The sequence below is a fragment of the Erinaceus europaeus genome, chromosome 12 (assembly GCF_950295315.1).
Source record: "Erinaceus europaeus chromosome 12, mEriEur2.1, whole genome shotgun sequence".
NCBI classification, from domain to species: domain Eukaryota; kingdom Metazoa; phylum Chordata; class Mammalia; order Eulipotyphla; family Erinaceidae; genus Erinaceus; species Erinaceus europaeus.
This window is the reverse complement of record NC_080173.1, coordinates 22,959,637-22,976,953: the sequence shown is the minus strand read 5'-3', so window position 1 is coordinate 22,976,953 and position 17,317 is coordinate 22,959,637. Positions and strand designations below refer to the sequence as shown.

Sequence of the window (17,317 nt, the reverse complement as noted above, 5' to 3'; positions counted from 1 at the left end):
TTTAACATAAAAAAATTCACTTAGAGATACTGTCTTAAAAAGGTTTATATATATGTATGAACTAACTTCATTTTTTTTATTGAAGAGGCGTTTTTGGTTGTGTGTGTATGTACACTTATACACAATATACAGACTTTATTATATATACTTCTATACATTTTATATTGCAGGATTTTTGCGTAAAGAATTTTCTGTGCGTGTTGATATTTTTCAAACACTGCATATTCACATGTATAGTCTTCTAGTGCTACTTTTAAGTCTGAAGAGTGTGTATAAATCCTCTCTTAAATAAAGTTCTGTAGACTGACTTTGTTATGCTATTTACTTTTACATTCTTTATAAAAATACATCAAAGACATATATACATTATGTTATTTCAAGAGGGACAAGCTTTATTTGTATATATACATGTATATATAGCCATTCCTTAGGATACAATCAAAATATCTTTAAACATCATTATTTTAAAATGATACTTATCTTTAAAATGCTAAATTCTCTGAAGTCTTCAGATAAACAGCTTTGGATTTTCATGTGAATTTAAAATTTTTTTTATTTAACTATCATAGTTCTTGACAAGCTTTCTCATACTAGCAGTTTTTGATAATGGGAATATTTCTTTGCCTCTGTTTTTCCGGTGGTGGAATCTGACTTCCTTTCCACATTTTATAGATGACACTAACCTATCTCTGGAAAAAAAAAATCCTGTTAAAGAAATAGTATTTAATATTTACTAAACTATCAGGCGTTTAAAAGCCATCTGGAACTTTATTTTCTTTTCATGTAGCATCTGAGTTTCAGCTGTTAGCATTTCTCCTTTGCTCTGGGAAGGGTCAGTTGCTCTTAAAGTCTTTGATGCTTGCTGTGTCAGCCCTTTTCATATTTTCAGAATGCCCGTGTAAAGGGACTTTTCATCCATTCATGCTGATAATTCTTTTGAACTTGAAGTCTAAACCAAACTAATCGAATTTAATTATTGTTTAAATCCCATTACAGTGAACTCCAGTAGACTTTTAGGTAAGGGTATTTATTTTTTTGTTTTGTTACATTGGAATTCAGCCAATACTACTTGGAATTTTATGCCCAGATTTTTGTGATATTGACATTTGTAATATGATTTTAATTTCATTCCTTTTTTAAAGGAAATATCAAATTAGTCCTGAGTACAATTTCTCTTTCTTTGTGTGTATTTCAGTAGATTTTTTTTTTTCCAATTCATCTTCCACAGTTGAAATCTAAAGATTTCTTACGTAAAGAATCCTTTGATTTTGTTGTTGTTAATACTATTTTTGGTTATGGAGATCCAAGATTAGAATTTAAATATATCTTCATGGAAGCACCACTGTGACTACTGAGGAGTTCCCTACCTCTCAGAGAGGTTTTCTTTTGTTTTTTCTTTTTTGTTTGTCTTTATTCCTAAGTTGAATGTCATTGTTTTCTGGAGAGGGAACTATGAATGTTCTACTCTGCAGCATACATTAAAGGAAGGTGGGCTATTACCCCTATTTTTAGTGCTTCCAAGTGATTGGTAGCACATGCTTATTTGAGATACTGTAAATTTACTTGTTGATCTACATTTATACTTCTAAATGTGCAGTTTTTCCCTATACAGTTTACATTTCCATTTTTAATGTATGTATTATTTTTGCTTTGTAAGAAAATTTGGGAGAAATGTAACTTAAAAGTAATTTTCAGTTTCTTTTCATCTTCAAATTCATTTTTATAATGTTGAGCTAGTATTTTGAAATACAAGGCAAAAAAGTGACAGGACTCTTTTTTTTTTTTCTTGAAGGCCTAGATTTTGAAATGTAAAATTGGGTTTATGAAGAAGAATGGAGCAGAGTTAATAAAGGCAGACAGGAACATTTCTTTTTAATATTTTACTCAAGACTACCAGTTTCCCTGAATTTATTATAATAAGGGCTCATGTTGTAATGAAGTAAAATGTGAAGTTAATTTGCATACCAGATTCTTTGAAGTATAATTTTGCTTGCTAAGTTGTTACATACTTTGAATATATACACTTGAAGGAATTTTAGTAATGATACTACCATGTGTTGCACCCATTCACACTACAAATCTTTGGTGGGATTTAGAAATTTTTGCCATAGTTGTCCACTGGTCAGAGTGCATCACCAATTCTTTTATGTCTTTTGACTTAAAAACAAGAGCATGTGCCATCTGCATCTATTTGTCAGCACTCATTCATATGCACACACTCAAACACAGGAAAGGAAAGCTTTAACAGGGACTGAATCTTGCTAGGCCACGTAATTTTAGAGAGCTTGGGGTTAACATTTCCACTTAGAGGAAAATGCTTCCATGTCTATACATGTTTAGAGAACACTGAGCATTAGTTCAGCTTTTTTTTTCCTCCTTCCTTCCTTCCTCCCTCCCTCTCTCCCTCCCTCCCTTCTTTCCTCCCTCCCTTCCTTCCTTTCTTTCTCCTTTTTTTAATCTAAGTGTAGCTATTTGAAGTCTAGATTGATGTAGCATTTTTCCTATAGATACAGATTGTGTGAGAGATAGAACTTAAACCTGGGGACATCAACATGAGACTCAGACAGTGGTTAAGAGCTTGAAGGTCTGGGTTCAGATATTAACACCAGTACTTACTAGTCCTATTTCCTCGGGCAAGATATTCTCATAAATTCTCTAGATCTGTAAAATGAAGGTAATAATAGTACCTAATTCTTGAGACCGTTGGGAAGATTGTGCGTGTGTGTGTGTGTGTGTGTATCTTTTAAATATTTATTCCCTTTTGTTGCCTTTGTTGTTTTATTGTTGTAGTTATTATTGTTGTTATTGATGTCATCGTTGTTGGACAGGACAGAGAGGAGGGGAAGTCAGGGGGAGAGAAAGATAGACACCTGCAGACCTGCTTCACCACTTGTGAAGCAACTCCCCTGCAGGTGGGGAGCCAGGGGCTCGAACCAGGACCCTTATGCCGGTCCTTGCACTTTGCGCCATGTGCGCTTAACCCTGCGCTACCACCTGACTCCTGTATATTTAATGTCCGGGATAGTATCTGAAAAACAGAAGTGTTTGCTTTGTTATTGTTATGACTCTTCTATCATCTTGAAACCTGCTGCTCTCATCTCAGAGCTTTATCATTTAACTTAACTTCATTTTGAGTGTCTCTACTGTACCACCAGATACTCTATTACCTTTATTATACTCTGATTTGGGCCGTTTGTAGCCCCTTTGTTTACTTTCATTACATTATCCAGACATTTCAAAGTATGGTCCAACATGATAGGCCTATACTTTTATAATGTTCAAATCAAGTGGTTTCAGATATAGTTCCATACATTTCAGTTTCTTTTCAAAACCAGAGTACCTGGCAGAGTCCACATTTCTGCTATGGGTAATAGTTGACTTGAGGTGGGTTGCTGCTGCTTCCTTAAATAGAAGGTGTGTTTTCTGGAACACCAGAACCTTATATTCAACCTCTCTCTCTCTCTCTCTCCTCCCCCCATATATACATATATATATATATATTTTTTTTAACATCTTCACTTTAGCCATTTGTATCATTTGCTTAGACCTTGTAAAATTTGCTACTATTGGTTTAGACTAAGTGATAGTTTTCAACTATATGTTAAGCACACTCATGATTCACTGATCCTTGACTAGTAGGTTACCACAGTTTGATCAGTGTATAAAACGTGCAGTAAGTCTTCTCAATCATATGCTGGTTTTGTCTGTTAGAAGCAAAACTGAGATGTGCAGGTGGGTCTGTTCTTTTAAAGCAGTTTATAATCTACTGAAAATAGTGGGTGAAATTTTTTTCTTTTATTCAAGCCAAAGTAAACCGCGACTATAGTCCAAGTCAATAAAAATTGGGACATTGGGAAAGCTTTGCCTTCCGGGAGCGTAGTGAGAGCAAATCAACAGGGGTAAAGAGGGATATAATTGTTGCCTTAAAGCAGACATTCTCAAACCTTGCACATGGCATCATTTGGTGCTTGGATGAGGCACCAAATAAGATGTGCTGAACATTATACTATGTTTCGCAAAGTCCCTGTCCGCTGCCCTCTAGATGTCAGAAGCATCTGACCTCCTTCTTCAGTCCTGCAAGCGTTGACCGGGCTTTGACCTAGCACGTTATGATTGGGCCCTCCTCAATCGGTATCGGTGCGCCGCTATGTTCCATCACTGGGGAGCCAGAGACGACCCGAACTGCCCCTGCGGCTACAGACAGACTATGACCCACATAGTTAACGACTGCCACCTCTCCAGATTCAAAGGAGGTCTCGAAACTTGACATCAGGCTCAACCTGACGCTGTTGACTGGCTACGGAAGAAGGGCAAACGCTAGAAAAAGAATCACTTAGAGGAACATCTAGTGTTACTTTACATAACTGTGTTAGTTTTATATGACTGTAATGAATTATTGTAAATATCTATGCTCCCACAGTTCTCTAGCCCAGTTGTCTGGATAGTTTTTCTACTCAAAGTTGCACCATGCAGTTATTGAGGTGTCACTGTGGCTGTGATATCTGTATTTTAACCACAGGCAATTAATTGGGTTTCTGTAAACAGGCTTTGCACATCTGCCTTCTCAAAGTGTTAATCTGAGTGTCATCTGTCTACTAAGAAAACCATCATTACCTGCATATTGGATATAAATGCAGTCAGAAGCCTGGGGTTAGAATCCAGAGTCTGCTATTTTTTTCTTTAATGCAATTTTATTTTATTTTAAAACCTTCTATGTCTGACTGTTTTCTTTATTTTTTTTTTATTTGTGCCATTTCTTTAAAAAATTTTACTAGTGATTTACAAGATTGTAAGGTAATAGGGCTATATTCCATACAGTTCCCACCACCAGAGTTCTGTGTCCCGTCCCCTCCATTGGAGACTTCCCTATTCCTTATCCCTCTGGGACTGTGGACCAAAATTCTTTTTGGTCTGGCTTCTGTAACTGCTTTTCCACTGGACCTGGGCAATGACAGGTCAGTCCATACCCCTAGCCTGTTTCTGTATTTCCCTAGTGGGATAGAGCTCTGGAGAGGTAAGACTTTGGGAAACACTGGTAAGGTCTTCTGCCCAAGGAAGTCAGGATGGGATAATAGTAGCATCTGCAACTTGGAGGCTGAAGGGCCAAGATATAAAGCAGGACAAATTGTTTAAAAAACAGGAACCAGAGTTTTGATTTTTTTTTTTTTTTTTACTAAACAGTTTTACTATGACACTAAAATATAGTAAATTTGTAGAAAAAATACCATTTCCAGTATCATTGTGAATTATTTAACTCGACTCAGTTGAGTTAGTGATTGCTATCAAGGGGTGCCGTAATCAGGTGACTAACACCAACCTCCATCAGTTGCTTTTGTAGAACCTCAGCATCATAAGCGTCTTGATCCCGGCCGCCTCCTGGGCTTTGCTCAGGTGTGCGCATGTTGCATGGTGAAGGCCTCGCTTGCCCTTGAGCTCCTTGGAGTAGAGCGCGTGCCTGTCACATTGCCATGCCGGTGGCACGGGCTCCTCCCCAGCAGATTCCAGATGTGTTTTCCCCTTAATGGAAGTTTCTGGCTAATACTTGTGTACTGAACCAGTAAGTGATGCATGTAACACAACTGGGGTGCCTGCCACCTTGCAGGAACTCAGCGGTTCACTGTTATGACAATAATGGTTATAACAATAAAAAGAATGAAATCACCTTCAAAAAAAAAAAAAAACAGGAACCAAAAGGTAGAAATAGAGCAGATGAAATAAGGGGTCTTCGGGTGGGAAGAAGGGCTGATTGCTACAGTTTTTTTTTTTAAATATTTATTTTCCCTTTTGTTGCCCTTGTTGTTTAACATTGTTGTGGTTATTGATGTCGTTGTTGTTGGATAGGACAGAGAGAAATGGATGGGGAAAGATACCTGCAGACCTGCTTCACCTGTGAAGCGACTCCCCTGCAGGTGGGGAGCCAAGGTCTTGAATGGGATCCTTAAGCTGGTCCTTGTGCTTTGCGCCAAATGCGCTTAACCCACTGTGCCACTGCCCGACTCCCGATTGCTACAGTTTTAATCTCATTATAATTGCAGTGGAGTTTTCTCTTTAAAAAAAAAAAAAACACTTTTCTCAGTGGGCTCAGTGGTAGTGCAGTGGGTTAAGCTCACATGGTGCAAAGCACAAGGAACCTGGTTTGAGCCCCTGGCTCCCCACCTTCACCGTTGGTGAAGCAGATTTGCCCGTGTCTATCTTTTCTCTCCTTCTCTGTCTTCCTCTCTCGATTTCTTTTTGCCCTATCCAACAACAACAGCAATGACCACAGTAACAATAACAACAAAGGCAACAGCAAGGGTAACAAAATGGGAAAAAATGGCCTCCAGGAGCGGTGGCTGAGCCTCGATGATAATTTTAGAAGCAAAAAAAAAAAAAGGGGTGGGTTGTGATGCACCTGGTTGAGCAAACGTGTTACAATGCTCAAGGACCTGGGTTCGAGCTCCCGGTCCCTACCTGCAGGGGGAAAGCTTTGCGAGTGGTGAAGCAGTGCCGCAGGTGTTTGTTTCCCTCTCTTATCACCCCCTTTCCTCTTGATTTCTGTCTGTTTCTCCAATAAATAAAGATGAAAAAAAAAACTTTTCTCTAATACTGATGTATTTAACATGGACTCTGTCAAGCCTTTTTGTCAAGGTCGCATTGGATTTGACTATCTTGCCTTTGACAGATTTCCTAGTGCTCTGTTTGTTTCCGACAATTTTCTGCATGTTTGTCTCAAATGAACTGTAAAGTGGTCTAATGCCAACATGTGGCTTTAATAACAAATAAATATTGAATTAGAATGTTAAGTTTTCTACATATATTATGACTTCAACTTCTAAGCTAATTCATAACTTAATACCCAATGGCAGTTTACCATTTATTCTATGAAAATGTTGATTTTTTCCCCCTAAGTTATTTGAGACATTTGTTGACACTTGAAAAATCACATTCTTGTGATAAGCAATTTCCTGAAAGTCTTTCATCAATTCTTTTTTTAAAAAAAAATGTATTAGTGATTTCATAATGATCGACAAGATTGTGGGATAAGAGGGAGGGGTACAATTCCATACAATTTCCACCATGAGTAGTCATTTCTAATAGTCCTTATGATTAAGAAGGAGCAACTTTCCCCCGGAATTCTTTGCTTATATTCTTGGTTTTTACTTAATATACTTTCTATTGCATAAAAGCAGCAATTTCAGAATGAATTTTGAGGTTGTAAAATGTACTTCCTTATGGATTTTTTGGTGATATTTGAAGCAGAAATTTACCCTTATGACAGCTACCTTTAGCATTAGGGTTAGGCATAAAGAGAGACAGTTTTTCATTCTCCCATCTTTGTGGTAGAACATATGAGGCAGCTTTTGTGCAAATGTATCTGTCCTTCATGTGTGTCTTGGGGTCAGGGTGAGGTGGGAACACAGGAGGCAATAAAATAAATTAACATAGGTCACACATAATTGAATGCTCTACCTCTAATAGGTTTAGATTGACCTAAAATTGTATTTTCTTTTTTTTTTCAAATTTATTTTATTTTGCTTCCAGGGTTGTCACTGGGGCTTGGTGCCTGTACTACAAATCTACTGCTCCTAGAGGCTATTTTCTCTCTCTCTCTTTTTTTTTTGTTGCCCTTGTTGTTGTTATTATTGTTATTGCTGTCTTCATTGTTGGATAGGACAGAGAGAAATCGAGAGAGGAGGGGAGACTTAGAGGAGGAGTGAAAGATAGACACCTACAGACCTGCTTCACCGCTTGTAGGTGGAGAGCCAGAGGCTTGAACCTGGATCCTTACACATGTCCTTGTGCTTTGCGCCATGTATGCTTAACCTGCTACACCACCACCTGGCACCCAAATTGTATTTTCTTTTTTTTTTTTTAAGATTTTATTTATTTATGAGAAAGATAGGAGGAGAGAGAAAGAACCAGACATCATCACTCTGACACATGTGCTGCCAGGGATCGAACTCGGGACCTCATGCTTGAGAGTCCAAGGCTTTACCACTGCACAGAGTCCCAGACCACCCAAATTGTATTTTCTAACCAGCTTTACATTTTGTTAATATGTAATTTACCTGCAGTGTACACATTACAAGCATATAGTTTGATAAGTTTTGACATTTATAAAGCCTTGTAGCCCTATCACCCAAAATAAAGTAGAGATAAACAGCAGACATGTTAGCAAACCTTTAAAATAATAGGTTTTTATTTGTAGGCCAAATTCTGAACTTCAGTAGCACCCACTCAGCTAGTCCTTTGTAATGTAAAAGCAATCAAATGACTCATCAGAACTATTTATCAAGATAGGAAGTCAGCCTGTAGTCCAGGGTTTGTCAGTCTGTCCATATAGAACATTTTCTTCAGCCCTGTAACAGTTTTTCTGTGTCTTGTATAGTGAAATCTCCGTCTTCAACCCCAGTCCCTGGCAACTATTAATCTGCCAACTGACATTGGGCTATAGTTCATTGGTTGGTTGGTTTTGTTTTTGCCACCTAGACTTTACACCTACTCTTTTTTTTTTTAATTCTAATCTCATATAAGAGGGAAACATGGGGTGGTATGAGAGAAGAGACTCTACAGCATTGCTTTACCACTTCTGAAGCTTCTGTGAATATGATGTAATGGCAAGAGCTCAAATCTTCATCCTCACACATTGTGAAGTCTGCATTCTACTGGGTAAGCTATCTCCTGGCCCTAGCTTGTGTGTATGTTAAACAAAATTAAAATAAAGAAGGCCAGGGAACTAGCTGAAGAATAGAGCACAAAACTTGCCTGTACAGGGTACTAGGTTCCATCCCCAAAGAGCTGTGTGTGTTGAGTGTTCTGAGGTTATCAGTAGAAGATATTCTACAGGTATTGAACCAAATTACACCCCCACCAGATGTTTACAAGTCTTCCTCTTCATCCCCCCAGCACTTGTTTCTATACTTTCTAGTGCATGACATTCTCAGATAGGTCATATGTCATTTTGCTTTTATTGTATTTCTCTGGTAATCGGTGCCTTTTAGGCATTTTTCCATGTGTACTGACCATTTGAATCTCTTCTTGAAGACTCTGTGTGTCTTCTCTCCCTGTTTTTATTTCACTAGTGATTTAATAATGATTGAGAAGATAGTGGGATAAGAGGAGGACAGTGCCATACAATTAAATTCCAACCACCAGAGTTCCATATCCCCCCACCCCCTCCACTGGAAGCTTCCCTATTCTTTATCCCTCTGGGAGTATGGGCCAAATATCTTTATGAGGAGCAGAAGGTGGGAGGTCTGGCTTCTGTAATTGCTTCTCCACTGGACAAGGCCGTTAACAGGTCAATCCATACCCCCAGCCTGTCTCTCTATTTCCCTAGTTGGGAAAGGTAGAATTCCAGGACACATTGGTGAGGTTGTCTGCCCAGGGAAGTCAGGTTGGCATAATGGTAGTATCTGCAACTTGGTGACACCTACTCTGTCCTGTTTAGCACCATTTTGCCAATTTATAGTTGTTATAATGTTCTACCGTGGTTCTCTCCTACTGGCCTGGAAATCCTCTCTCATTTGAAATTCCCAGGTCAGTCAGTTGTTTGAGGAGAGTTGGCCAGGTGTTATCTTTAAGCTGCCATCTTGACTCTACCCCCTCCCTGTTTTTTAATGAGGTTGTTTGTTTTTTGTTGGCGAGTTTTTTTTAAAAAATGTATTATTATTCTATTTTATTTTTTGCCTTTAAGGTTATAGCTGGTCAGTGCCTGCACTATGAATCCACTGCTCCTGGTGGCTATCTTTTCTTTCTCTTCTCCTCTCCTCTCCTCTCCTCTCCTCTCCTCTCCTCTCCTCTCCTCTCCTCTCCTCTCCTCTCCTCTCCTCTCCTCTCCTCTCCTCTCCTCTCCTCTCCTCTCCTCTCCTCTCCTCTCCTCTCCCTCCTCTCCCCTCCCCTCCCCTCCCCTCCCCTCCCCTCCCCTCCCCTCCCCTCCCCTCCCCTCCCCTCCCCTCCTCTCCTCTCCTCTTCTCTTCTCCTTTCTTTTTTCTTTATAAAATAGGGCAGAGAGAAATTGAGAGAGGAGGGGAAGATAGAGAGGAGGAAAGAAAGACAGACACCTTCACCACTTGTGAAGCGATCCCCCCTGCAGGTGGGGAGCTGGGGGTTTGAACCGGCATCTTTGCATGGTTCCTTGCTCTTCATACTATGTACACTTAACCTGGTGCGCTATTGCCTGCCCCCCCCCCAATTTTTTAAAAATTGTGATTAATAGTAGGTTACAAGATGGTAAGATTACCTATCACTGGTGTTCTGTACCCCCACCTTCCAATCTCTCAAAGATAAGTTCTTTATATAGTTTGGTTACTAGACCATTGTTTGATGTTATAGTATATAAAGATCTTCTCCCATTCAGTAATGTGTCCTCATTTTTTCTGTATGGTTAGTGACTTCTGGTCTAATGTCCAAGGCTTTGACCTACTTAGAGTCAGCTTCTATACATGGTCATATATGATGGTCCTGCTTCGTGCTTTTGCACATTTCAAGCCGCTGTTCCAGAGAACACTGTTGAAAAGAATCCGGGATTTTCTCTAATCTGCTGCCTTGGTCCAACACTGCAGATAATTTTCTTAGTTCCCATTATGCTTGATTCTCTGTCAGGACCAGGGCCCAGGATCGGTGCTTAAGTGGACCTGGACAGTTATCAGGGAGCTGTCAGTCACAAGTGCCTGGTTGTGACTCTGGCACAGATGTCCCACCAAGCCAGAAATTGGAGGTGGTAGGAGATATATCACAGACTGGCTAGATGGAGCCCTTCTCTCTCATTCTGCCCTCAGGGTCAGTTACTATGGGTACTGAATGAAATGTGACAGCTTTCAAACTGCAGCTGCGGTTCCCTAATGGTTTATAGCTGACTCCCCCTTTTTCTGCTGTTGTAAAGTTGTGGGCCCTGATTTTCTAGTTTGTTGTAACAATGGTGAATAAACTCATGCTCTGCCATCAGTAAAACACTTATAGTAGAATAGTTGGAAAAGGTATTGACTTAAAAATTTTCTCTGTAACCAGTCACATTGCCCAATTTTCTGATTACTCTAGGATTGTTTTATTAGAAACTCTTGGATTTTCTGAGGCAAAAGTTATTGACAGTAAACAGGATTATTTTCTTTTCATCCTTTCTTTTCTTTGCCTATTTCACCAGAACCCTTAATGTGCTAATTTACCCTTTCATCTAGTATATAGTTTTTCTTTTTAATTCATTTGGTATATATTTTAACTTGTCTTTTCTTTTGCTAGTTTGCTCAGCTTGTGTTCCATACTTAAAAGAAAATCTTTTACCTTTAGGAATTTGCTATACCTTTCCAGTCCACGAATGCATGACTGCCTTCTATCCTTGTACTCATCATTCGAAATACTTATTTGCTGCTGACTTTATAGACCATCTTGACTTTATATGATTGGTCTACCTGTATACTTCTGACTTTTTCCAGGTGAGAACTTGAGAATATTTCACTTCACTCCTCTTCTACTTCTATTATTTTATTTTATTTATTTTATTCCCTTTTGTTGCCCTTGTTGTTTTATTGTTGTAGTTATTATTGTTGTTATTGATGTCATTGTTGTTGGATAGGACAGAGAGAAATGGAGAGAGATGGGGAAGAGAGAGGAGGAGAAAAAGATATACAACTGCAGACCTGCTTCACCACCTGTGAAGTGACTCCCCTGCAGGTGGGGAGCCGGGGGCTCAAACCGGGATCCTTATGCTGGTCCTTGCACTATTGCACCATGTGTGCTTAACCCACTGTGCTACCGCCTGACTTCCACTTCTCTTTTACTTCTCCAATAGCCTCGTCATTGAGGAAGTTAGGATACTGTTATTCACACTGTCTTGAGCCCCTCTCCCAACCTCTAGATTTTTCCTGAAATACTTTCGATTCAATTTTCAGTGGGTATTTTTTGTACTTCCATTTTGTTTCAAGAACTCTTATATAGAGTGTATCACATGCAGCCAGAAAATAATCATTGCTTGTTTAGATCATTGCTTGTTCGGCTTAAATTCTTTATATGACACCATATTTTATAATTCTGACAAGCTTTTTTTTTTTTTTTTTTTTTGCCTGTGGGTTATTGCTGGGGCTTGGTGCTGGCACTATGAATTTACTGCTCTTTGTGGTCATTTTTTTCCCCTTTTTCCATTTTATTTAAGAGGACAGAGAGAAATTGAGAGGGGAGATACAGAGGAAGAAAGAAAGACACCTTCAGACCTACTTTACCTCTTGTGAAGTTTCCCCACTGCAGGTAGGGAGTGGGGTTTGTGTGTGATCCCTTGTGCATGGCACTATGTGAGCTTAACCAGGTGTGGCCACACACACACACACCCTTTTTTTTTTTTTTTTTTTTTTGTATTTTAGCATTTCTGAAATTAAAATGTGCCTCAATTTGGTGGTTTTGTTGAATTAGACCTACTGTTGTTCAGACCTAGAAGGAAGTGTTAGGAGACAGAGAGACACCAGTAGACTTGCTCCAGTGCTCATGAAGCTTCCCCTTTATAGGTGGGGAGTGGGTCCTTGAGCTTGATAATGTCTGTGTACTTAACCAGGTGCACCACTGCCCAGCCCTTGACTTTCTTGAATTAAATTCAAAAATGTTTAGATAATTCTAATTGATTCAGTATCCTAACAAAATTAGTTCCTTCTTTTTAAGGCGAGAACACAATTTGTATCTGCTTATGACCTCATGTTCACAATCTGCTAAATCAGACATACATTGGTAATGCTACTGCACAAGCACTATTTACAAGTCCCTAGAAGCAAGATTACCTTTCTCTCTTCTTCTTCTTCTTCTTTTTTTGATGAAAAGATCTATTTATTTCATATGAGAGAACTTCAGTTGAGAGAAAAGCCAGATCATTACTTTGGTTCACAGGGCACCTCACACTTGCAAGTCCTGTGCTCTGCCAGCTAAGCTATTTTCCCCAGGACCTGCAATATTAAATCTTACTGTTATTGATAATATTGAGAACTAGCTAAAAGTTAGCTAATGTTGAATCATGTATTAGAATTACTTGAATGTGAAAGCCAGTGTGATTTTCATTTTGACTGATTTGTTAAATCTATTTCTATTTCTGCTCTGTTTGGATACATAGCAGGTCCTTGAATAGGGTCGTTTGCTCAGCTGTCCCTGGCTGGTACCACTGTGTGGAGTTTGCATGTTTCCCCATGTCTCTGTGGAATTGCTTTTGGAACTACAGTTTCCTCCCACATCTCAAAAAATATGCTTGTGAGGTTGATTGGTGTGTCTCAGTTATTTAACCCAGTCTGAGTGTAGTGGGTATGAAGTAGACAGATTTCGCGTCCTGGGTGGATCTCACACCATTCCCTGAATTGCTGCAATGGACTTTGGTCTCTCACTGTCCTGGTGTGGAATGAATGGATTGGAGAGTGAATGCATGTATGGCTCCAAATGACTAATATTTCAAGTGTCTTTGATTTTATTTAGAAGTTACTGGTTTTGTGATCTTTAGAAGTGTGGATTTTTTTTTTTTTTTTTGAGCAAAAATATGCTATGGGAACTTAATGCTTGTTTGTGTCAGATAGCCTTATTTCAGATAGCCTGCTTATTGTATTTTATTATTATTATTACCTATTTTATTTTTCCCCTTTTGTTGCCCTTGTTGCTTATTGTCGTTATTGCTGTCGTTGTTGTTGGATAGGACAGAGAGAATGGAGAGAGGAGGGGAAGACAGAAAGGGGAAGACAAAGATAGACTCATGCAGACCAGCTTCATCGCCTGTGAAGCAACTCACCTGTAGGTGGGGAGCCAGGGGCTGGAACCGGGATCCTTACGCCGGCCCTTACGCTTTGCGCCATGTGCGCTTAACCCACTGCACTGCCGCCCAGCTCCCTCATTATGCTTTTAATTTGCATTTTCCTGATAATTTATAGTGTTAAATATACTTGTTGACTATTTATATACTTCTTTTTCAGGGGAGAATTAAATATTCAAATTCTCTGTCCATTGAAAATATTATTCCTTGATATTGTTGAGCGGTATGAGCTACTTACCTGAGTATTAGCCCTTTATTAGATATGTGACTTTCAGGTTTTTTTTTTAAATGTAGTACACAACCTTGCATATGCATACCACCACTACTCATTGAACACCCTCCACACCCCCCCACCAATGTTCTCATTCTTCTAGGTTTTTTGTTTTATTTATTTATATTTTATCACTGTATTGTTTTGCTTACCGTAGTTTAACTGTATGTTTTTCAATCATGAAGTATGAGACATCCAAATTTGTTCTTATTCAAGATTGTTTTGGCAACTTGGAATCTCTAAGGAATTTTTGGATGCTTTTTTTTTTTTCTTATTCAAAAAAATTGCAGTTGAGGTTATTCTGAACAGATCCTTTTGGTAAAGAAGTTTTAAAATTAATGCAATCTATTTTTTCTTTTGTGGTCATTACTTTACATTTTCTGAGAAATCTCTTTGTATTCCTAGCTTACTACCATTCCTCTGCATTTTCTTCTAAAAGGCTTATACAAATGGAATTACTTACATATTTAGGTTGATGATCTGTGCTACAAGGTCTAGTATGTATGTGTGCGTGCCTGTGTGTATTTCTTTCATTTTCCCCAACGAGGTTATCACTGAAGCTCAGCACCAGCACTGAACCCAGTAGTTTTTCTTCTTTTTAGTAGGTTTTTTTTTTTTTAGTTTTAGGTTTTTTTTCTTTTTCTTCTTTTTCTATTTAATAGGACAGAGAAAAATTGAGCAGGAAGGGGAGATAGGGAGAGAGAAAGAGAGGAGAGAGTCACCTGCAGACTTGCTTCACCACTCATGAAATTTCCCCCTGCAGGTGGGGAGGGGGAACTTGAACAGGGTTCTCGGGATGGTAATGTTTACACTCATGTGGTTGTACTGGCCCCTTCAAGGCTCATTTTCATATGGATGTCTAGTTTTAATATCATTTATTGGAACTCGGTACTTACACTTATGCTTCTAGCTCATTGTTTATAACTATTGGGATGATCATTCCGACTTTACAGTAATTCTTGAAGTCAAACTGTATTCGTTCTTCAACTTTGTTGTGTTTAAGGATTGTTTTGGCTACTCTGATTCCTTAGTGTTTCATTGTTACTTTTAGAGTCAACTTACAAACTAAAATGTATACATTTATAAAGAGAAATTCGTCTGCTGGAACTATTTTTGAACATTTAATTAAAATTATAAATTATTTGTTAGAGAATTTACGTTTAATGATCTTGATTCCCCCAGGCCATTAAAGTTTATTCTGTGTATACTTAATATATTCTTTAATTTCTTCTAAGGATGAAATATGGCTTTCCTAGAAGTCTTTCTTCAACTTTTTTCTTGAGTTATGCTAATGAGTTAACGAGTTGAGGTAATGCTACTGCAAATAGATTTTTAAAAATATTTCTTCATATGGCGCAAAGTGCATGACCGGCATCAGGATCCTGGTTCGAGCCCCCGGCTCCCCACCTACAGGGGGTGTCACTTCACAGGCAGTAAAGCAGGTCTGCCAGTGTCTATCTTTATCTCCCCCTCTTTGTCTTCCCCTTCTCTCTCGATTTCTCTCTGTCCTATCCAACAGCAACGACAGCAGTTACAACAATAATAAAAACAACAACTACAATAAACAATAAGGGCAACAAAAGGGGAAAATAAATAATAAAAAAGAATGTATAAAAAACATTTCTTTTTTACTTATTTGCTGCTAGAACTTAACTTGCCCCCCTTGCCCCTGTTTTCCTGATCTGTTGATTTTCTAAAATTCCTTTTTAAAATTTTTTATTAGTAATTTAATAATGATTGACAGGACTCTGTGATAGGAGGGGTATAATTCCATACAATTCCCACCACCAGGGTTCCTTGTCCCATCCTCTCCTTTAGAAGTTTCCCTGTTCTTTACCCCTCTGGGAGCATGGACCCAGGATCATTATGGGGTGTAGGAGGTGGGAGGTCTGGCTTCTGTAATTGCTTCTCCACTGGACATGGGAGTTGCTTCTATCTTTCCCTAGTGGGGCAGGGATTTGGGGAGGTGAGGTTCCAGGACACATTGGTGAGGTCACCTTCCCAGGGAAGTCAGATTGGCATCATGGTAGCACCTGCAGAATGATGGCGCTGCTCCTTTTCTCCTTTGCCCTTTTTAGCAGCCTTTTGCCAATTTATGAATGGGCTGTAATGTTCCACTATGATTCCTCTTTAGTTTCTCTCCTACTGGCCTCGAAATCCTGCTCTCACTTGGAATTCTTAGGTTTAAAGTGATTTTATTTTTATTTTTTTGTGTGTGGAGACTAGGCCTGGTGTTGTGTCCTCAAGTTGCCATTGTGACTCAGCTCCCTGATTTTCTAAAATTATTTATTTCAATTTTTTTAAATTATCTTTATTTGTTATTTATTGGATTGAGACAGACAGAAATCTAAAGTGAAGGGGGTGATAGAGAGAAAGAGACAGAGACACTTGCAACACTGCTTCACCACTTGCCCTGCAGATGGGAACAAACTCGGGGCTTGAACCCAGGCCCTTGAGCATTGTAACATGTGCATGCAACCAGGTGCATCACCATCCAGCCCCTCTACAATTCTTAATGATTTTAGCATAACCACTTATGCTGTTTATGTCCCTGAAGCTCCAAAAGTTTATAGTTAACAGTTTAATACCCTGAAAATTACATATGCTATACACACAAATTTATGTAATATTAAGTTTGATATACAGTGATACAATATTAGTAAATATACATTTATATGCTAAGACCTGTTATCTTTTTTTGCCAATTATTTTTTCTCTCTATCTTCAGATACCTTTTTCATTGGTCCAGTTTCCATTGTGGGAGTCTTTAAAAGTAAGTTTGTTTTGATTTTCATTTATCTGTAATGATCATAGATATAGTAGCTAATGTGGAAAAGGGGAATATAATACTACGTAGTAATAACTAAATATGACAGTTGAGAAATCAAAATGACTAAGAATTGAATTCAAAATTAATTAACAATTAAAAATGTTTGGCCTTTGATTAGCATGCTACTTCAGTCTATAACTAAGTCTGTACTAAGATATAAGCATAGCAGGAGGGATTTTATCTACAGATGTTAAAAAAAGCAAACAATTTTGCTTAACTAGCCTTCTTTCCTTCCTCCCCCCGCCCTTCCCTTCCTTCCTTCCTTCCTCTTTATTTTTACCAGATCACTGTTTAGCTCTGGCTTATGGTGGTGCAGGAGATAGAATCTGGGACTTTGGAGTCCCAGACTTGAGAATCCCTTTGCATAACCATTATACTATCTACCTCCCCCCCACCCCCTTTTAACTTTCTTTTTTATTGTACCTCTTTTCCCATGGAGTTGAATTTTATTTCCCCTTTTCAGTCACGC

At 38.6% G+C, this 17,317-nt stretch overlaps 1 protein-coding gene across 16 annotated transcripts in view; it reads left to right on the top strand.

The window, feature by feature from the left end:
* SLC25A26 (solute carrier family 25 member 26) overlaps positions 1 to 17,317 on the top strand; it is a 138,990-nt gene that overhangs the window by 83,531 nt on the left and 38,142 nt on the right. For 12 of the 16 annotated variants that reach the window (XM_060202930.1, XM_060202923.1, XM_060202920.1 and 9 more), the window contains one exon: positions 16,747 to 16,791. The exons of the other annotated variants lie outside the window; for them this stretch is intronic. In XM_060202930.1, coding sequence (XP_060058913.1) covers positions 16,747 to 16,791 — 45 coding nt within the window. The remainder of the gene's footprint in view (positions 1 to 16,746; positions 16,792 to 17,317) is intronic. 16 annotated transcript variants of the gene reach the window in all.